The sequence below is a fragment of the Falco cherrug genome, chromosome 8 (assembly GCF_023634085.1).
Source record: "Falco cherrug isolate bFalChe1 chromosome 8, bFalChe1.pri, whole genome shotgun sequence".
In the NCBI taxonomy this organism is placed as follows: domain Eukaryota; kingdom Metazoa; phylum Chordata; class Aves; order Falconiformes; family Falconidae; genus Falco; species Falco cherrug.
This window is the reverse complement of record NC_073704.1, coordinates 43397217-43419300: the sequence shown is the minus strand read 5'-3', so window position 1 is coordinate 43419300 and position 22084 is coordinate 43397217. Positions and strand designations below refer to the sequence as shown.

Below are 22084 nucleotides of genomic sequence, written 5' to 3'. Positions count from 1 at the left end.
GGTTTTTCAATAGTGTGTCTTTCTCTGTGAGTGAAAATCAGTTTGTTCCTAATTGTAGTACAGATTGAGCAATAAAGAAAATACTCATCTGTGACAGGCTATGCATTTTTATTATTACTGCAGTAGCCACATGATATCACCTAACTTTTATATAGTTCTCATCTGTCAACAACAAACCAAAGGCATAGCAAACAGACTAGAGAATATGTTATTTAAAGCTCTTTTAAATGCACTAGAAGCAGCTCTGCCATCAGTGAGACCCTAGGCCTCGTGACTGGCAAGGGGTATCGCAATTAAGAAGTAAAGCAGCAGTTTATAGCAGTTGCTACTTGGGGAGAGGACTTTCTTATTCCATGTTCCATCTCACAGAAGATCAATGTGTGCCCATAACTGAAATCAGAATATCTAAGGAAGAATTTTGAAACTACTCAAGAAGCTCAGGTGAAATAAATATCTGAATGAAATAAAGTATGAAATGGATAATACTGGTGAGGATATACTGTACATTCTTAAAGAAGAAACGTTTCTGGTACGTGTCCTTAACATCCCTGTTTGCTATGAGATAACAAACAAAACAAAAACGGGGGATTACACTTTCAATGAGTGACCAAGAATCACTCATGCTTAGTATGCTTTATACTGTGTGGATTTAACCACTTTCAGGGATCCTTAGCAGATGGCTGTGTAAAAAATACCTTTCTGAGTAAAAATTCTTCTTCCTAAACAACATAGAGAAGGAAATTCCTCTATGTCACAAGGTGGGTAAGTAATGAAGTGAGAGAGCGGTCTTTTAAGAGGGTTGGTAGGGTGCTGCTTCACAGTTGGTGTTTGAAGGATTGAAGTACTTGCTGTAATACATTTAGAAATTTAGTCCAGGTATCTGCATGAGTTCAAAACATTATTTTTCTATTGATTTTTTCTTAAAATACATATAATCCATTACTTTCCATCTTCATATAAAACAGTTTTAAAAGGACACTCAAGGGAAGAGCTACAACAGTAGACAAAAGGACAGTTGAATCTACTGTGTATGATGCATAGGGTGGGCTTTTTCTTCTTTAGCATAAAGCTATGTGCCTGCCTTCCTTTAAATCTTTTCTATTTCTCTTTTTGTGTTGCAGGATTAATCCCCACTCCAGTGTTAAAATCTGTTGCAATGTGTTGGGAATTTTTGGAGAGCAACTCTTGCTTTCTTTGTCCTGGCAGAAGCTAAGATAAATTAATTTCAAAAGGAAAGCAGTCGGGTGGAATTAACTGGGGTATTGCAAATCATATAAAGCCTATTGCATATTGGCTTCCTTCTCCCTTTATGTATAATGAGAAGAAAGGATTTGTCGGTAAACTCTGGGAAAAAAAGTTGTATTTCCCTATTCAGCATATAGTCAAGTAACTGATTTGAATGATTTGGCAGCCATAGATCAACACTGAAATATTAGAACTGAATGTAAAAAAAAAAAAAAAAAAAAGTAAGCCTGGAAGATCTGAAATCTAGTACTTTGACTATAATCTGATCATTTTGCAGGAAGCTTAAAATAATATATTTAATTAGTGAGATTTAAAAGAAGAGTTTTCTTTTTCAGAAGCATTGTCTATTCACCACTGAGGTGACCCATTCACTTGCTGGGTGTGAGAAATTTCAATAACCTAAATTTTAAATACTGGTACTCATTCAGAAATTATGTGGTGAGCTTAAGAGTTGTAGGATGCTATAGTATTTCTCCAAAGTAGATGTGAACAAATATCTAAGACTAAGATTCACCAAAGATGAGTCAACTGTGACTCTGTAGTATGTTTTTAATCTGGAGCTAATATACCTGGATTTATTAGTTTGAGGGGCCAGCACAACACTGACAAATTACATGGCTTTTGGGTCCGATAAAGCTGATAGGCAGTAAGCTTGAAGCACATGCAGGGACTGTCTATGCAAATGTTCCTTGCTTTACCTTCCCCCCCCCCCCGGCCCTGGCCCTGTTTTCCTATACCGTATGTGTTTCATCTGAATCTGTCAACCTCTGTTCAAATCTTCTCACAATGTATTACCTCATATTTTGTCTGAGGACGTGGCCCATTTAAGGGGTTACCATCCCACATGTTTTTCTTACCTCCTGGTGCAGTTCACAGGTCTTTGTTACGGTGATGCAACTGCAAAGCCCCAAGAAAAAGGCAGAAATGTTCTTATAATGTCACTCTCTTTCAATACGCAAACAGAAGTAGTTGGTAAACCAATTAATGAAGTGTTTAAGAAGCAGACATTATCTTTGAAGCTACAAATGAAAAAATAATTGTCCTTTTTGCTAATTAAGAAACAATCATTAGCAGAATACAAAGATAAATAACCAGATGCTCATTACGTTAACCAGGTCCTTACATTGTATTCCAGAGGGGTTTGGTAAATAGTAACCTAAGAGAAATGGAAGTTCAGACTTTAGCTATTGCCTGTTCTGTAAATCATATTTGCAGTGTAATTTATAAGCACACATTCTTGCTGCTTCCAGTGATTTCATTATGTTGGTTGGACACAACAGGTTGTAAGTGAGATGGCTGTGAGGCAATGCACGGGTGATTTAGGTAATCAGCTTAATGTAAGGATGGAGCTACCAGCCTCCGGAGCCACAGCAGTGGACCTCCTGCTCTGTGCCAGTTGCCTGGGAAGTATTAGTTTAAACTGCCTTTGTGGTTTGCTCCGGCATTATAATTAGAATTTGTGCTATATGAGACAACATACAAATTTCAGAATGCTTTCTTCATTTCTTTGACTGTAACAGATTTGGGAAGGACTAGGAGCACACACAGAGCCACACATTCTAGTGAAGTTGACAAGGGGCAGTTTGTTGAACTGTGGTAACTCTGTTACATGTGTTTCTTTTTATTTTTCTGAGGACACTCATGACTACATGCTTAACGTTATGTACTGGGCATAAATTACAGGGTTTTGGTAACGAGCTGCAGGGGTATCCTGCATGGGAGGAGACCATGGGCTGACTTGTCAGCTCTGAGATCAATTTAAACAACTTGTCGCACCCCAAAAACTCCATCCATTCAGAGGAGCACATAGTGCCTCAGCCTGAGACATATCTTGCTCACTTACCTGGCTGCTAGGTTCATCAGAGCCTGTAGGATCTTAGGTATGTTTGAAACATATACTTAACTGTCAAATTTAGTTGAAATTGTCCAGTGATCCCAAAAATTATTTGAGGATGGGTAGCTGGACAAGCAGACAGCCCACGCTAACCTTATTTTCTTAGGAGAATTATCTTCCATCTTCAGCTGGAAAAGTGGCACCTCAGGCAAGCAAAACAATTTGCATTAAAATTTTGCAAAAGTAGTAAAGATCAAAGGAGCTCTTCATATGACTGCAGAAGGAACTAGAAGAGATAGTACTGTATGTAGAAGGACAGCAAATGTAGCTAAGTAGTTGTAAATAGAAATGCAGCTTACTTAGGGTTATGTATGTGTGAATGTTTAAGCCTACATAATATTTAAACATGTTGATAAAATTTTGACGCTCCCAATGTCAAGAACAGAAAGATATTCTGAGTAACGCTGACTGAGGAGAGAGAGGAAGTACAAGGACAAGCTGAGAAAAGTGAACTGTTCACACACTGGCCTGAGCAAAGATGTCGTGATGTGCTTCCAGCTCCAGGGAACTAAACCCATGCCTATGTTGGGTCACAGGTTTGACAGGTAACAGTCCTAGCCCTGGTGACTAAATTGCATAACTAAAAGCAATATATCTTCTTACTCTTCAGGTTACAACTGAGGATTATGTTCAGATGCTTTTCTCTCATATTCCTTTTTCAGTTTAAACACTTTTATAGCTGAAGAAAATGACTACAGTTCTGTTAATAATCAAAACAGTTACTTTTAGCCACTCTCTGATTTTCAAATTAAAATTTTTGTAGAGGTGGATACAGATATTATTTTATGGAACAAAATCAATCCTAGTGCCAGGAGCCTTGCTTTTCTCCACTATTTCTTGCAGACCTCTTAGAGGTAGCCTGTAGAGCACAAGCTGCCCAAGAGTACCAGTCAAAAATCTACTAGGGATGTGCATTTTCCTGGGTTTTCTACCACAGCCAGAATGAGATTATCTTCTGAGGTTAACAAACAAAAAAACAAACTAACTTGCAAGTGTTTTATTTCTTAATTGTCCCATTGCCAAATGCTTCTCATAGGCCTTGTGTAAGGCAGTCAGAAGCAAAACGCTGTCAGCCTGCACCATTTGCTGTTTCGTCATTCAAGACCCTGTGGGGTCGGGATGTGACTTCAGGTGCTGTTCAGAAGTTTTCAGGGTAGAAGGATCCCCAGCCTAGAGAAGAAGGAACAGGTTTTTAGAGTTGAAAGTTATTGGAGACTTCAGATCACCATCTGTTAATATCTGTTAATATATAATATTGCTGACATCAGTAACTGTTGATGTCATAGGTAACATCATGTATTAACTGTGTGGTCTCAGGAGGTGCTGTGTAAGCAATACGGACAAGTTCTTTGCCACGGCAGCAGGGCGAAGTCTTGTTCCCAGGGAAGGTTAGCATCATTCTCACTGCTGGACTGCTGAGTGACCTGTTGTTTCAGAGTGTTTGCTGCCCCGTCACCTCTGTCACTGGGGGGATTTTGGGGTTTTGTATTTAGAATTAGGAGTTAGCATGGATTTTGGATGCTTAGTGTTTGTGGGGAAGCTAACGGCCAGCAGGACTTTAAGCACTGTATCACAGAACACAGACAGCAGGGTGCCTGGCTGGTGTGTTGCTTAAGGTGCTGGCAGGAGGCATCACCTCATCACCTCAGCTCTCTGGGCGGCTACCACCAGCATATGAACCAAAACATGTGAACAGCAACGATTCTTGCTAAATATTTCTACTTGGTTGTTGATGTTTACCCTTGCAAATCTGAAATTCCTTCCACAGTAAACTAATAACTGACACACTTGCTATTTTAAACATTCATGTCAGTTCATAAGGTTACTGATGCACAAGAAAACAGTATTTATAATGCTTTTAAAAAAGGATCCCCCCTGCCCCATAATACTTCAGACTCCAGGGAACTGTTCTTAATATACATTTTAATTTTTTCCCTCTTATAACCTCTAGTATTCATACCCTGAGGCACCCATCTCATTGTCTTTCCATTTAGGAATATATACGTACACTTTCTATTCTTATTTCCAAGAACAACAGTGTTAATATTTTATATTTCAATGTGTGGTGGGTTTGATTAATGCAAGTTCTTACTTTCAGCTGATACAATTATACATCAGTAGCAGGTCTACTCTACATCCCAGTTTCCTTGGAGGTGTCAGCTTAGTTGTGGCAAAATTTGCCTGTGACTTCCAAAGTCTTGGCAAGCAACTCGTTATCTAGAAATTTAGAAATCCATGAGTTGCCCACTGCACAAGTGCAAATCTGCTCTCCAGTACCTGTGCTGCAAGTTCTGTGTATCTGAGAGCTGTTGAAGCTGCTGCACACTGGCATATGTTACCAGTAGGTCCAGTGTTTCCTAAATTTCATGCTTTTCATGCATGCCCAAAACATCTATAGAGTGTGTACAGCCATTGCTTCCTAGGAGTGTTGGGGGTGCTGTGCAAATACCATGGAGGCTCACATGTTTGTCTTGGGAAAGCAGTAGCATTTCTGTCCTGGAGATGCAAATAAAATGTTTTATAACATGCATTCATTTCCTTCTTCCTAGTCCATGGCAGAAAGACTTAAAAGTTTGAGTAGTCAAAATGAGGTTTGAAAGTGTAATGAGAAATTACGAGTGAATGCAAGTAAGTTTGAAAACTTTTTTTCTTTAATTAAATGAAATGTGCTACATAGTCATTGAATAGACATTTCTGTATAATTAGTGTCTTTAAAAAATTGTGTTAGTTTTGTAACACAGATTCTATTGTCCTGTTCCACTTACAAAGTATCTAAGTCTAAGGGATTTATTATTCCACTAACCCAAGTGGAATTTGAGCTTAACTTCTATTAACCTCAACAGAAATGAGCTGGGTGGATCCTTGTTCTTCTATGGGAGATCAGGTCTTTAATTTTTTATTTTCCTCTACATTTCCTTCCCCCTTTTCTTAAGAATCTTTCCTTTTTTTCCCACCATAGAATGGCACGGAGTTGCTCAGGCAAGAGACATAGATCAGCATGTACTACTTTTATCTGAAGTATTAATAACTAAGCTATATTGCAAGTGAAGAGGCTACACTGCTGGTAATGAAAGTCACCTTTTAATGAGTTTTCCATGTTAATCTTCTAGTGATCTCAGTTTGACTGTGCTGTTTGGCCAGTTCTATAGCAGACAAAAAGTAATGACCTTCTCTTGTGTGGGGAAATAAGAAGTTTGCCAAATTTATTAAATCATTTTCATTGACTGGATGATGTGTCTATTAGGAACTGAACTGAGAAGAATATCCTTACTGAAGGCCTGATGTTGCAATCCTGTAATTCCTTTAGCCCATAACTTTTTATCACTTAATCACCTTTTACATCTGTTTTGCTGAATTCAGTTTTTCAGGATGTAGTAGAAATGTATAGCTCTAAAACAGCCTTTTCTTTGTAAACAGAATTCTTTAGGTCACCAACTTGTTCTGAGGCTGCAGTCCTTGTCTTAAAAACATGAAGGAAAAATGTCGTGATTGACGTGGTTTGAATCCAAACTTGCAATTAAGAGGCATTTTTTCCCTTCTGTGCCTTGTATCTTCCATCTGGAAAAATGAGGAGGTATCTCTGACTTTACCATAAACGGGATAACTCTCAATTGCATATTCAGTGAGAAACAGGGCAGAAAAGCTGGGTAGAGATGATGATGATGGCACAGTAAAGTTGGGAAGGAGGGAAAGAAAGGAGAGGAGCTGATCCTGGCCATGGAAGTAGATCAATCTGGTTATCTAACTGCAGACATGTCTTGGTGTGCTTTTGGACTCTTGATTCCAAGCTTCCTCTTTCTTCAGAGCTCCATATGAGCACAGTGTAAGTAGCTGTAGGAAAGCCTTAGATGACCTAGAGGACTCTAGCCTGAATAACCCTGTGGAAGGAAAGGGAGCAGATGACAGTTCCCATGCAGTTTGGCGCTCATCCTTTCCAGGGCTGATTTTGGGGTTGTGAAGGACTGCCTGGGTTCTAGCTGGGCAAGCCAAAAAGCTGCTGAACTTGTTCTCTGCTTTCAAGGGTACCTTCAGTACCCTCATGTGGAGCGTTGCCACACAACAGGAATCTTACTGCTACTTATACCAGTTTTGGGCTCAGATGTTGTGCACAATGTAACTTTAAACTTAGGTGTCTGTGCTGGCCCAGTTGTGAAACATCGAGTAACACTTCACGGCTACTCCTTTACCAGCTTTGCGGAACAACCAGTGAGAGCTGTGGACATACGTATGTAGATGCATTCTGTGGTTCCTTGTTTTATGGTTAGGATTTTTTTAATATTTAATTATTTCTTTATACTTCATTCCTTGAAATAATATTTGAATCTCTAGTCATCTTGTAATCGTGTTTCAACATTTCTGACCACGCAACCCTGACTGCTGCAAGCTGCTTTTGTTTTCAGTTGCACGGTGATGCCACCATGAAAATGCCAGTTCCTTTACCAGTGCTGGAATAGCATTCTGTGGTGTGCTTCTGCAACTTACTCAGATTTTGTGGTGGTACTTTTGCTATGTAGCATCTTTTTTGTGAAGTTATTTTTCTTGAAGAGACCCTCTAAATTTTTTCCCAGGCATTCTTGGAATCAGTTGTGGACAGTTTGAAGAAGGAAAAAACCTGCAAACCATAATAAAAATAAGGAAAGGTGTGCAGAAATGTTTCAGAGAGGAATAAAGCTCTGGGAGATTCTGAAGGTGTATTGGGATGGGGTCATTTTATAAGGTCGAAGGAGTGAGCTAGAGAGAGTCCACGTGGGGATATCAGAGGATTTTCTTTTTATGCCTTTAGTTATGACAAACAATACTGACTTTATCAAATGATTATTAGGAATTCTGAATTTGAATTCTAGCAGCTTATTATAACTGTGTAGCACAGTGTAGCCTGTGAGAATACTGATCTGGAGCTCTGTGTAGTCATTTTGTGACGCTGTTCCACCTGGTCATTTTATGTCCCTTTGGTTTGTAGTGTACTTTTGCCTCAGTTTCCAAAAGCTAGTTTTACTCCTTGTGTGACCTTTACTGTGCAGACCCTCTCTACATCAGCCAGTTGTCCTGTGTTGCTGTTTGCCTAGCTAGGCAGTTTAGCTGCCAGAAGGAGCTTGATGCTGATTCTCGTGTCACTTGAGGCAGCTTCAAGATCTGTTTATAATGTAGTCAGCATTGCTTAAAGAGAAAACCTTGATGGTGCGGTGTTACCGTGTGCTAATTTAGTGGGAATTCCCAAGCGAAGTCTCTCAAAAGTTTTTTTGTCATTAAGAGAGATGTATCTGTAGCATTAAGTACATGGTAAATACATTATTACTCCTCAGATGTTAGAGTGAAAGAACTAATTTATTACTTTAATTAGTTTGTAGTGTACTTTATTGTAATACGCAATATTGAAATAACGAACTGAAAATAGGTATATATGCATTCTGTTCGGCACAGCAATTTAATGATTCACTTGGCAAAAGCTACTCTAATAATACATGAAATGTGAAATATACTTGAAATGCCTGTTGTAATTAAAAACTTGCAGAACTTGATGTTGGCAGTGCTTGTACAGCTAAAATGTAAGCTGCTTTGTGAAACAGGCAATAGGGGATCCAGTTTTCAGTGTACTTTCAATATTAGTTTAACTACTAAGATATTTTTAATATTTAAAGAGAACATTTACTGTTGACACAGTAAACTCTACCCTTCTGATTTTGCACTCGTAGGAATGAAAGAATGCAATCAAGAACACATTAATTTTTTCTGTGTGTGCATTCTGAGGACCCAGATTACTGCCTTAGTGAATCGGAATTATTGTTCAGGATATGTTTTTGTTCTTCAGGCCTGCATGATACTACCTCTGGAGTAAAAACCTGATGAATATAGTGGGTTTTCTTGAAAAGCTTAAATTGTAAGAATACTGGAAATTCAACATCAGGTAGTCACTTTTAAACAGCACAATATTAAAAGGATGGAAATGCATGCCACAAAGACTGCTCAGCTATTACGCTCCATTTCACTGCCCGCCCTTTGTTGTTACTTGTTTTGCAGCAGTGCTTACAGCTCTCAGATAAGATTGGGTTCCCACAGTGCCGTGTGTTGTACAAAGTGAAGTGTAGTTTGCAAGGTACATACAGATACAGGCTGGGTTTCCATAAAAGGCAGTCTACTATATCCTTTGTTACTGAATTAAGATAGTCTAGTTCCTAATTTTTGAACCCATGATGGTATGGACAGGGTTTGGTTTGGGAATCTTTTCATTCTGGCCCCTGCCATCTTCTGTGGACGGTACTCCCTTGAGAAGTTCCCCTCTATAGGCAGGCTGGCCCACAAAATAAGTTGAGGCTGTGGAACTGAAACTATTCTCTAGCAAAGAGATGTTTTCATGTTTGTGGTTTAAAAAAGTGAAATATATTGACATCAGCAGTTTAATTCCTAATTTTTGGTATTTCTTACATAATAGAACACTTTAATTTGGCTCAGCTCTGTTAAGAAATTTTTATCCTATATGATAACTCTTCATGTGGGGAAGACGTGGCATAATGCCAACCTACTGAATCACATTTTATAAATATTTTGAAAACAGTGCTTTTCCAGTTTTTACCACTTTTTCCTTTTTTGTTGCAATTATGAATCACTTTTAAAGGAAGTGATTCCTCTTTTGCCTTAATGAAAAGGCATGGATTAGATAAAGGGGGTGGGTGGGTGTGGGGCAAGGTTAATCTGAACTAACTCCATATACTTACTGCCTACAGAAAAGAATAAATGGGTACTGTGGGAAAGTATATTACAATGAAACTGTCCTTCCTTCTGTCATTCTTATTACCCATTTTCTTGATTGGCAATGGGCTCATGCATTCAAGAAAACTAACTAGATAAAAATGGAAAGCAGATTCTACCCACTGAGTAAATAGGTGTGTTTAATAGTGATTTAGGGCAGCGTAGATAGCATTGTAGAAGGTAGTGGAGATATGCGCAGAATTTTGGCTGGGGAACCTCATGGCATGATTAATGTTTTGCACCTGAGTGAAGTTACATATTTTGTGCTTGGTTATGCTCACTTGTTTGTATAAGACCTTTTGAAAAATCTAGTTTGTGCCCCAATATTGATTTCTGACTTGAATTAAATGGATTTGACAGAAGAGCTGTGTGAAAATAACTAGGGAAAGTGATTAAGGCCTGCCATGAGATTGGCACGTAACATATGCCATGCAAACGACTGATAACCAAAATGAATGAGTAAGGAGGCTTGAGGTGATTTCAGACTAGGTGAGCATCTGTATCTGCTTACTGCTTTATTGTTGTTTGATTTCCTTCAATCAGTTGTCGTCCTGACAGAGGCTCTGCTGGTCCAGTTCTGTTCTCAACACTCATTTCCCAGCTGTGTCCCCCCCAGCTCCTTGTGCCCCCCAGCCAGCTCGCTGGTGGGGAGGGGTGAGGGGCAGAAAAGCCCTTGAGGCTGCGCAAGCACCACTCAGCGATGACTAAAACATCCCTGTGCTATCAACGCTCTTTCCAGCACAGATCCAAAACGTAGCCCCATGCCAGCTACTGTGAGGAAAACTAACTGTGCTCCAGCCAAAACCAGCCCAGATGTGGAGCTGCTATGGATTTCTTTGCCTGCTTGATGGTATTCTTGTTCTTGCGTGGCTTAGAATGAACAAGTTTGTCATTCCTATGCATGCAATAGGCCCAAATCTGCTGGCTTCCCCTGTGGGGTGTCTAATAAACCTCTGCTACATAGCATTTTTTTGCTTAGAGTCTTCATTTATTCATTTTCGTTATTTCCAAGTGAAGCAAGCTGTTTAGACCTTGTCTAATGCTGAATTTGTTAGCAGTGTCAGATCTCTAGAAAACCCTGAAATAAAGGTCTAAATACGTCTTGCTGCTTATACTTGGCTATTCCTCCTCTTCAGCGGCAGTCTTCAGAACTTGGGAGAGTTCGGACAACTCTCCCAAGAAAGCATGTTAGATCCTCTTACCCGCTCTTTTCCCGCTCCTCATCCCATCACTGGGCGCCTCTGAGAAAAGGTGGTTCTGTCGTTTGCTTTGCATCTTCCTCAAGAAGATGCATTTCTGTTATGCCTAAAAACATAGCTAAGTGCATATTTCTTTTTCTTGGAACTTGCTTAAATCTTACAGCAACTGCTTTCGTCTTCATGATTTTAACTTCTGAACAAACTTACGGAAATATGAGCTCAGATGATAGGAGAGAAGGACTCAAGTCCCAGAACTGACTATGGGAACTGATCCAGGAGAATGATGTGAGTGAGGACTGAACTATAGAGAAAATGTGTTCCTCTCTGCACCCGAGTAACTCTTTAATGTAAAAGAAAAGACAGTGGACAGCAGAGGAGACATTCCCAGGGGAATGTCTGGACACTGGAAGAGAGACGCTCTTCTGCTTCTTGGTGATTTTCAAGTGGAACAGCTACAGTGTCAAGGAATGAAAAGACCCTGGTTCAAGCTAGTCTGAAAATGAAATGTTCTTAATTTTGAGGACAGGTGGATACAGGTCCCTGCTTCAAAAAGTGTGTTGTTATTTCTTTCTTACTGGAGCAAGTCCAGCAAAGGACCATTAAGATGAAGGGTCTGCAGCACCTGTCCTATGAGGAAAGGCAGAGAGCACTGGGACTGCTCAGCTCGCAGAAGGGTAGGCTCGGGGGGATCTCACTGATGGGTGTAAACACCCAGAGAGAGGGTGCCAGGGGGACAGAGCCACCTTTTCTCAGAGGTGCCCAGTGACAGGATGAGAAGCAACGGGCACAAACTGAAACACTTGAAATTCCATTGCATCCATCACTTTTCTACTGAGAGAGTGGATAAACACTAATACATGTCGGCCAGAGAGGTTGTGGAGCCTCCATTGTTTGGAGATATGTAAACCTCTATTTGCCATGGACCTAGCTGAGCCTGTTTGAGCAGGAAGTTGGCCTAGACCATCTTGAGAAGTCCCTTCCAACCTCAGCTCTTTGGTTCTGCTTTCTGCAACCTGGAGTAATTTTAACCATAAATATGACTCCGTATTCCTTTTTATAGAATTAAGAATTGAATGTGGATCTCCCACAGCCTGGGTAAGAGGGCTCAAGGTATTTATGCTGTGATATGGCAGTCTTGATTAATCCAAGTGATTAAGTAAAAATTTGGGAATTATTTGGAACGTACTGCTTGAATTCATTAATGTATTTGGGATGACCAAAAGCATGGTAATTACTGGGGGAAAACCTGCTAGGAAAAAATTTTGCCCAGTACTTCTTCTAATAACCTGTTTTGGGGAAATTCAGGTGAATTATTTATATGCAGTATATATTCAAGTGGGACCAGTCATGTTTAGTTCTCTTTTCTGAAAAAAATGAAATGATTTAATGCAGATTCTTAGAGCTATTTATGTTACAGTACTTATGTCTAAGGGTTATTTATGTTAATATGTCACTTCTAACTAACGGGGAATTGGGAGGTGGGGGAAGAACAGGTGTTCTGTGTGCCCCACAAGTGTTCAGTGTGCTCCCCAGTTCTTATAAAAACTTAACATGCCTCTGACTGGCAGGTTAAAGGTTTTGAGGGGAGTGAGGTTTGTGCTTTTTCTTTTGGGGAACAAGAAGGTATTTTGACCACTACCAAAGAAGCTCTACCAATTACGTCTTTCATGAACAATATTATTGTTGTTGTTGTTACAATATCAGATATGTATATAATCCTGTTAAGGGAACATTTTCAAAATTCTGAGGAGAGAGATCATACATGAGGAGTAACATCTGTGCTAAGGAACACTGCAGTAACATTTTTATTTTTTCTTTGCATACTGCACAAGCTTGAATTCCAGTTTGAAACAATTTTGTAAGAACAGCTAAAAAAAACAAGAGTTGTTTCTGTGCTCTCGGCCATGACATTCCTGCACACTCAAATGCATATGGACAAGTGCAGTTTGCATGTATGCATCCTAATTCATCCCTCTTGCATATATTCAGGCATCCATGCCTGGCTGCAGTTTCCATGTGCACGCTTTTATGTTCCCTCCTTGCCAACCATCACACTATGTTTTGTGACATTCATTCAGTGCCATTAATACTTGCTGGCACATACAAAATTATCCCTGTTTCTACCTCACTGCCCCGTAAAATAATTAGTAGCATTGTCCAAACAAGGTGAAGAGGGAGGGAAGTAGAAAGGTTTGGGTTTTCAGGATCTTGTGCCTTTTTTTTTCCCTAGCTGCCTACATTTTCCTAGTCACAGGGATAATTTTTGACTTGGGCCCTCGCTCTCTTCTTGTAAAACATCTGATAGGTGAAGATGGCTGTTTCCTAGCTTTTTTGTTTCTGTTCTGGAAAGGAGAGAAAGGAGATTTCAGAAGGTGAAACACAGTTATGGACAGGCCTCCTCCACTGAGAATTAGTTACAAAAATGGAAGAAAAGAGGTTAAAAAGAGTTTAATGCTCAGCTAAATCATTTTTCTTAGCTTTGGGGATGGAGTTGAAGCTGGGAAAAGTTGTATGTCCTCTGAGAGAATAACAGTGTAAATGAAAGTTGCTTGAAGAATCCCAAAACAGAGTAGTTTTAATGAAAACATGGAAACACATCAGTTAATGCTTATGCTTGGGTATGGTGGGAAATTGCATAGAACTTGTAAAGATAAACTTGGGTTGCAGAAGACAAAAGTAATTGTTGGTTAGTCTGTGTACACATGGCATTCATTACAGGCAGAGTATCTCTTTAACAAGCTGTCTTTGAATCTTTTAATAAAGAGAGAGTTTAATTTTACAACCACTGTAAAACGTCATGCTGTCTTTGTGTAATTATTTTTTGCCTGTGCTACATGACAAGTCACAGCAGTGTTTAGTCTGTTGGGACACTTTGCAAGAGAACAAAATATAATTGTTGTTTAAGCAGAGAAGGGGGGCATCCATGGCATCACTCAGAGATGCAACTTGTTGAGAGCCTCAGACCACAGGCAGTGCCGGATTTCTGTGCTTGTGAAGGATTGGTGTTCAGAAGGATTAACGGAGTTTATGCACACAGTGCAATCCAGTAAAGGTGGAAAAAACCAAGTATTATAATATCATAGTATTAAAGTACTTACTGTAGTATAGAAAACCAAGTGAAAAATGGCTGGAGCGCTTGTTCCTTTGAGGAATAGAGTGCTGTTGGCACTTGACAAATCAAGAGCTGGCAAGCCAACAGAAAGGAGACATCGTTAATCTCATTGAAACCAGTGTGAAACAGATGAGCATACACCTGATCTTGACAACACCAAGGTAAATTTTGCACAGTTTGAAAGCTGGCAAAGGGGAAGTGTCTGTCACTGGAGTCTGCTGGTGTCCAGAGCCCCGGTTGAAGCGCTGTCACAGAAGTGCCTGAGTTGAAGGACGCAAGCAGACTCCTGTCGGTTAGCCTTGCTCTCCATTTGTTCATAGGTTCGTTAAGAGATTTACATGTTACTGAAAGTCTAAGCGCTGGAGGGGAGTTTAAGACCTGATGTTACTGAGGTGGTTTTGGCAATTTCACCTCAAGTCTTTTCATACGTGATGTTACTGCGTATTATGGCAGTCAGCTGTGAATCACACGTTAACATGCGGGAAGGTGGTGCTTACTAAATGATTATGTGTTGCTGATAAGATTGTAAGTCTAAGTTTGTAAATGGTTTACGTGGGTTTCCTTCCCAGCCTCGGCTTGGCTGGATCGCAGTGTTACGCAAGTCGGCTGCAGAACTGTCTTTTCCACTGTCTCTTCCAGGTTCTCCAGTGGAAAGCCCAGCAGGAAGAGGCTACTGAACGAGAAGCTGCTGTAGCTGCCAGAAGAAAAGAAAAGAAAGATGAGGAAGAAAGGCTACAGAAAGAACGGGAAATGATTCATAGAGCTCAGGAGAAAGAGAAAGTATGAGAAATTTTATACAATTTTGCATATATTAATGTGTACAACTGGCTTTAAAATCTTTAACTGATCTCACTACCATGTATTCTTGTAAAGTATTTAGTGTAAGTATAGAGAAAAGCAAATGGTTAGTTGAATCTTGCTACTGTCCAGTTTAGCTTTAAAGATGCCTGTCACTACACATCAGTTGTGTTACTTTGTTATGGTTTTTTTTAAAAAAAAAAAAGCATAAACAATTAAGTGTATGCGACTATCTCCGTGTCACAAAACTCAGCGCAGAGGCACTACTGGATTTCTAATGCTTACAGATTTGTGCTTTTTAGCAATGTGGCAGACTATGAAAGCTTCCACTGCTGCAGTTAAGTATGCTGCAATGCAGCAAATGAGCCTTACAGTATATTGTCTGCAGGATAGCGCGCTGCACTTTGCAGCACAAGGGCCTTAAAAGTGAGCCTGAAGCACAATGGTAATGTTAACCCTTTCAGGGTGTCAGAAGTCTGTTACTTTATTGTAAGTACTTATGTGGTGACTCCTTGGGAAACGGCTTTGATGCATAAGTCTAAACTTCAACTTAATGGAAAATCAGAAATCCATGTAATGAACGTAATGCTTTTAGAAAATCAAGCTGTGTCACGTGTATTTGTGTTGACCTTTTTATTTAAATGATATGGCAAAAATCCAGGAGGTTGTTTTATCAGAACTTTACCTCCTTTTCTGATTATTTTTTATGGTGGGTCCAACTCACCTGTAGCCTGTTTGTTAAGGCTGCAGAATTATTTCTGGAAAAAATAAGTTGGAGAATGTCATAGATTCATATTGCTTTGTCTTTCAAGTGCTGATGGGTAAACAGGCTCTTTTATTGCTATGGGACTACTTGTGTTAACATGGTTGCAGGAAGGGTTACTAAAAGCTGTGCTCTTGTAACATGCCAGTTCAAAGCCGAGTTAAGAAAACAAGGCTAAACTGTTCCAGATAGAGTGTTTCCATGATGTGTATGAAGGCTTTAGTGGCATCAATATGTGTCATGCTACAGAAAGCTTGTGCAAAAGAAGGAAGAAAAAATCTTTAGATATGTTACCATGTTTTCTCTTTAGATTTTGCGTTCTTGCCTTTATCTGCCATGTTTCTGTGTAACATCTTACTGGGAGCAAACATTTACTGATGGCACTACAAAATGGCCAGTTAGACACACTAGAACTTGATGGGTCCTTGTGTTGGTAGTGGTGTCTATTGCAGTGATACACCTTGCAGGAAAACAAACAAACACACACACACACAAAACTGTCCATACTTAAAGCAATTTGATTAAGTTGTTACTGAAACAATTCACAACACTTAGGAAAAGCAGAAAAGAATCTATAGCATAGCAAATTAAATGACTTGCAGGTGGGTGAAACTGACTGCCTAGCAGAGGAATGAAAGTAAACTCCTGCACTACTTGGAATTTCCCTATATTTTTTTTATAGCACTCCAATATCTTTTCCTTGCTTTGTCCAAAGGAATAGGCTTTGATGCCATGGCAAATGGGTCATGAGAAGAAGCTTTTGTGGCTTGTTGTATTCCTGGTGGTAGGTTGCACAGCCATTGAATTTGGTTATATCAACAAATCTGCAAAGAAGCACTTGACTGAAAAGGCTACCTGGAGAAAAGCAGCTGAAGCTTCTGAAGCCGCCTTGTCTCCAGGTAGAGACTGTTATCCCTCATTATTTCTCATTGCTACAAGTCCTCAGAGCCAACATTTGAAAAGCTGCCTAATCTCAAATTGATTTGATTTTATTTGTGAGTTCATTCTTCTTGCTCATTACTGCATTTGCATATTGCATGTATCCAGTTCCTTCTCTAGCTGAAGAAGTATCTACTTTACCTTGGTCACCTGATGTTATTATTTTTCTTCGTTTTATCTTGAAGATAAAATATACATTCTTGGCAGAGCACAATCTTTCTGTTAAGCTATGCTAAATCGTATAGTTAGAAAAATTGCAAATAATTGTCCAAAAGTCAGTTTCAAGAGATGCTTCCCTTTCCTTCAAAATACACAGAATACTCTCACTTTGCATGCAAATCAGAAAAGTTCAGATTGGAAAGGACCTCAAGAGGTCTCTGGTCCTGTCTCCTCAGCTGTGAGGTCCAGCTCATGGTTTTATCCTTATTTTAATTTGTTTTATTAATCCTTATATGTTTCTGTAGTATTTGAGACTGTCATTTCAGGTTCAAAAGTTGAGAAAGCTGTATTTATGGGTTTGCAAGTCATGCACTTTCAGAGACATCTTGGCTCAATTTAAATCAGTATTGGTTTTGCCTTTACCTTTAATTGGCTTATTGTAGATACTGTTGGTGAACTTTTTAGGTATAAACCTCTTCAAAAAGGCAAAGGGGGAATTTTCCAGATTATGTCTATGTGCACTGTGTTACAAAACTTCATCATGTATGTGATCTTATTTTTTTTCACGTTGACGTATGTTTCCTGGTATCTGTTCTGGATTTATGTTGTTACATTCTGGATTTAAAGTTATAAAATAACAAATGAAGGCAGAACTTCTGTGTCTGGTGTCTGCATCCATCTTCTGTATGCTTTCAGGGAGAGATATGATGAAATTTTGACCGGTAGGGATAATGCATAAGTTGTCTGAGTTGGGCTGTGTGACTGGGAGATGGTGTGGTCTCTCCACCAGCACTGGAATGGGTACTGAGAGAGGGGCAGCCCCTCTTTAATGAGGCTTTCCTGCTTTTCCCTTTGTTGCAACTTATTCTGCTTATTTGTCTTTGCTGGGGCGAGGTTTATAGTGGCAGGTGGCTCTGAAGCCAGGGGAAGGGAAGAGGTTTGGGGAGGCTGTGTTGACCTAACCACCAGCGATGTTCATTTTATGTGTAAATATTTTGGTTTTGTGAACTTTCCACTTTCCTCTGGCCTGTGGGGAATGTCTGTATAGAACAGCCCTCTGCCTGTGCACAGATGGAGCAGCAGCTGTGTGAGGTCAGCGGTCTGTATGTTTCATTTGAGCATGTCACAGCTTAGAGCCTTAGGAAGGGCTGCTAACCCAATACTGCAGCTGCTTTTCTGGTCAGGGTTCTGTGGCAGCCAGAAGAATATGTAACGGATCCGTGATCAGTGTGAAAGAAATGCCTTTGCTCTGCCTGGTTTGTAATCTAGGCAGGGTGCGTCAAGTACTTCCAAACCTGAGAATGGGTAGAATGACGTTAAATCTTAAATACCAATGCTATGTGTGCTCTCTTGGACTGCAGATCAGATTTTTTCCCCTATATATTTAAATACGGAATTTCAGAAATATCCGCTGGTCCCTAATTGGAGTTTAAGAGAAAGCCTTCAGGCAATGTGGAATACAGACATGGAATAACTAACTGCAAATGAGTTAGTTTTACTTCATAAATATACGTATTCCAAACAATATTAAATAAAAGCATTCTAAGAAATATTGTTATAGCCATTCTTGTTTTCATGTCCTTCATGTGTAGAAAATCGCCTATATAAAGAAATGCTTGGCTTATAGATTGGGAGTGCTGAAATATAAGCACTGTTTGGAAGACCTGTTTTATTCTAAATTGTGATAGTTAAAGGTTTTTCTGCACAAAGTCAATCATATCGTGCGAGCTCCCGCACACGGTCGGGGCAGTGCCAAGCACAGATGCAGGAGCTTGCTCACAGATGCACTGGGCTGAGAGCGGCCCTGCGGAGGAGGACCTGGGGGTGTCGGTGGGCGAGAAGCTCAGCGCGACCCCAGCCATGGGCACTCGCAGCCAGAGCCCCGGCCGTGCCTGGGCTGCCCCCCCAGCAGGGCCAGCAGGGCGAGGGAGGGGGCTCTGCCCCTCTGCCCCGCTCTGCTGAGACCCCCCCGCAGCGCTGCCTCCAGCTCTGGGACCCGGCATAAGGGGGGCACGGAGCTGTGGGAGCGAGCCCAGCGGGGGCCACGGAGATGGGCAGGGGCTGGAGCCCCTCTCCTGGGAAGCCGGGCTGGGAGAGCTGGGGCTGTTCAGCCTGGAGAAGAGCAGGCTCCGGGGGGGCCTTAGAGCAGCTCCCAGCGCCTGAAGGGGCCGGCAGGAAAGCTGGGGGGGGCTTCTTACAGGGGCACGTGTGACAGGGCACGGGGGTGGCTTTGAGCGCAGAGAGGGCAGATGCAGGTCAGAGATCAGGAAGAACCTCTCCCCGTGAGGGCGGCGAGGCGGTGGGCCAGGCTGCCCAGAGCAGCTGTGGGTGCCCCATCCCTGGCAGTGCTCCAGGCCAGGCTGGATGGGGCTGGGAGCAGCCTGGGCTGGGGGGGTCCCTGCCCGGGGCAGGGGTGGGAACTGGGGGGGCTTTAGGGTCCCTTCCAGCCCAGCCCATTCTGATAAAGAGGATGGTATCTTGACTGTCATTTCAACTGAATTTCCAAAAGAGGCTTAAATTCCATATAGTTCAGTGGATGATACAGAAGTTGTTTTTGTTGCCATTTCATGAAATTTTTCCGATGTGAGATGATTCCATAAATAATCTCATTATAAGAAATTACCTGTGTTTTGGGAGGTAGAATAAGTTCTCAGACCTTCAGAGGAACTTTATGCATTTAAATATAAAACCAACAGATTATGGAGGTATCATTTCAATTGCTTTTATAATTAATTTTAGAATTAATGTTTTCTTAGTTTTACATTAAATTTCTTAAGATTTTCTTAGATTTATATTAAAATTTGTAAGATTTTCTTAGATTTTTGCATCTTTTTCTAAAGCTTCTATTCTCTGTTTTTCCAGCTGTATTTGAAATTTTGGAAACTTAATGCTGCTTGGTCAGTGAATTCCAAATGGCAGCACTCAGGACATGGTTTAATGGTGGACTTGGCAGTGTTAGGTTTATGGTTGGACTGGATGATCTTAAAGGTCTTTTCCAACCTATATGGTTCTATGCTTCTGTGATTTGTAATGTATGTCATGGCAAAGTGGGAATTACAGCTTTGCTGCAAATTCCAGCAGTTGTCCTTGAAGACCTGCCCTGGTTTTAGGAACGGAATCCTGTAGAATTTATTCAAGTGGAGAATTCAGAGTTTCACTTCAGCAATATTTACTTTAAATCACAATTCCTCATTTTACATGCAAAACCCCCTCTACTTTTCAGGTAAGCTTCCCTGCTCAGATTTCACCATCCTGCTCAAGGCCTTTCTTTCTCGCTCAGCTTTGGAAAGGCTTCATACTTACATCAGGAGTGCTCATGTGCTTCTCCCTGTTCCTCATCAGGCTCTCCAGCCAAAACGAACCAGGCTGGTGTGGAACCAGCTGTCTGAGCTAACCTGGGAGATGTTCACTCAAGGAACATTCCCTCACACGAGCAGCATAGTTGAAGGTGTTGATGGCAAAGTAGGAAAGGAAGGAGCAAATGAAAGTAGTAGTCTTTAGTTTGCAGTTGAAAGTAATATTCAAATTTGTTTCCACGGTCTGATTATACTGTTTCTGTTGTGGGGGCTCCACACCCGGTTCTTCTAATAAATCTTTTGTTAGCCCATACTATTCTAAAAGATAAATTTTATTCTTAAAAATTCAACGCTGGATTTTCTTTAACTGAATGCTTATCTTATTTTCTTTGTTTTCACTACCTAATGATTGTATTGTTTGGCTTGTGAATGATTGTTACTTTGTTTACTGTATTTGTTCAAACTCTAGGTGAAGAAGTACCGGGCTGAGAAACAGCTCAAGTGGCAAGAACAGGAAGAGAAAGATCTACAACATCTGAAGGAGTTAAGAAAATTAATGGCTGAACAAGCAGTTAAAGACAGAGAAAGGTAAAAGAAATTAAATGTGAATGCCTATAGTGTCAATAGGAATGTCTTATAACCTAATTTGCTTTTATGTTCCAACTTTCTAAGAGATAAGTAATTTTTTTGTATTCCTTTTTGGCCATTATCCCAGTCTATACACTTAGTCTATACACTAAGGCTGCGTCATGATTGTATCCTGGATGCAATTTATTTGTTAGTTTGAATTAATTCATATCCATCAAAGCTTTAGACCTTTGTAAGTGCTAAACTGCTGTAATCACAATAGGGTACACACGTTAAAACCAGCTCCCTTTGTGGTTTTTTAATTGTAGCTGGGTAAATTCCCACTTTGAAAAATTATTTATAATCACGTTTGGCTTTTTGAGAGGCAAGCAAGAGGAGCACATTAAGCACTTAACAGCCTCAAAGGTGTTTATTATTCTTTTAGAGAATTTAGGTTTTAAACTGTTCATCTAGTTGTAGATACTTTTCACCTGTTTGATGTAATTTAGGACTTCAGCCTGCTAACATTTGAATCCTTGCCAAGTCTTTGTTACAGAACGTGCCCTTCAATGACCTGTTAAAGAAATACTTGATTTCATAGAGGAGTTCCTCTGCCACAGAGGAGCATAAAACCCCCTGTATGTAGTCTGGTTATAATTGCTCTCAATTTAGAGGCTTACCTTTCTTTTCATAGAGGGACCCACCAAACTGCATAGACCAGATATGTAATTAAAATAGGGTTAAAGTACCATTGGCATTAGAATATTAAACTTGGTCTTAAGCATTCTGTGGGAAACACTACTTTGATCTTACTTTGTTGTGATAACTTGCTGACAGCTAAATTGAAATGTCTGTATCTTTATGCTACAAATATATTTATACCTTCCCTTAAACATACCGGCAACAATTCTAGCTCATAGCAAAAGAAACATGTTCTTTTGTTATGCTAATAAATGTTGCAGAATAAAATATAAGGGAATGGCACAGTTCATTGAGGAATGCAGGAAGGAAGTAATCACATCTTCAGGCTATTATGAATCAGAAGTTGGTAAGTGCTTAGCATTATGTTTCCCAGAATTGGCGTACTGCACAAAATAAAACAGTTTAAAGAAAAATGCTTACTGTTTGTGTAGATTAATAATTCTTTGAAATTACTTAATGCTTTTCATCTTCAAAGCCTACGGAAACATTAATCAAAGAAGGGCAGAGAGATGTTACTGTTATTAGGTGTTGTAGTGCTACAAGCATGGTATAAGGCATTTTAAAATGTGTTGTACTGAACTAAGGTAGACACACTGGCATAATGGTTTCGCAGCGTGGAACTAGAGTCCTGTATGAACTAGTAGTATTCTTACACGTTTCATC

The 22084-nt window shown here is 40.1% G+C and overlaps 1 protein-coding gene across 3 annotated transcripts in view; it reads left to right on the top strand.

Annotated features, from left to right (window-relative positions):
* The window catches only part of CCDC148 (coiled-coil domain containing 148), a 78260-nt gene that overhangs the window by 43108 nt on the left and 13068 nt on the right, over positions 1–22084 (top strand). For all 3 annotated transcript variants that reach the window (XM_055719151.1, XM_055719150.1, XM_027807449.2), the window contains 2 exons: positions 14837–14977; positions 20622–20740. In XM_055719151.1, coding sequence (XP_055575126.1) covers positions 14837–14977; positions 20622–20740 — 260 coding nt within the window. The remainder of the gene's footprint in view (positions 1–14836; positions 14978–20621; positions 20741–22084) is intronic.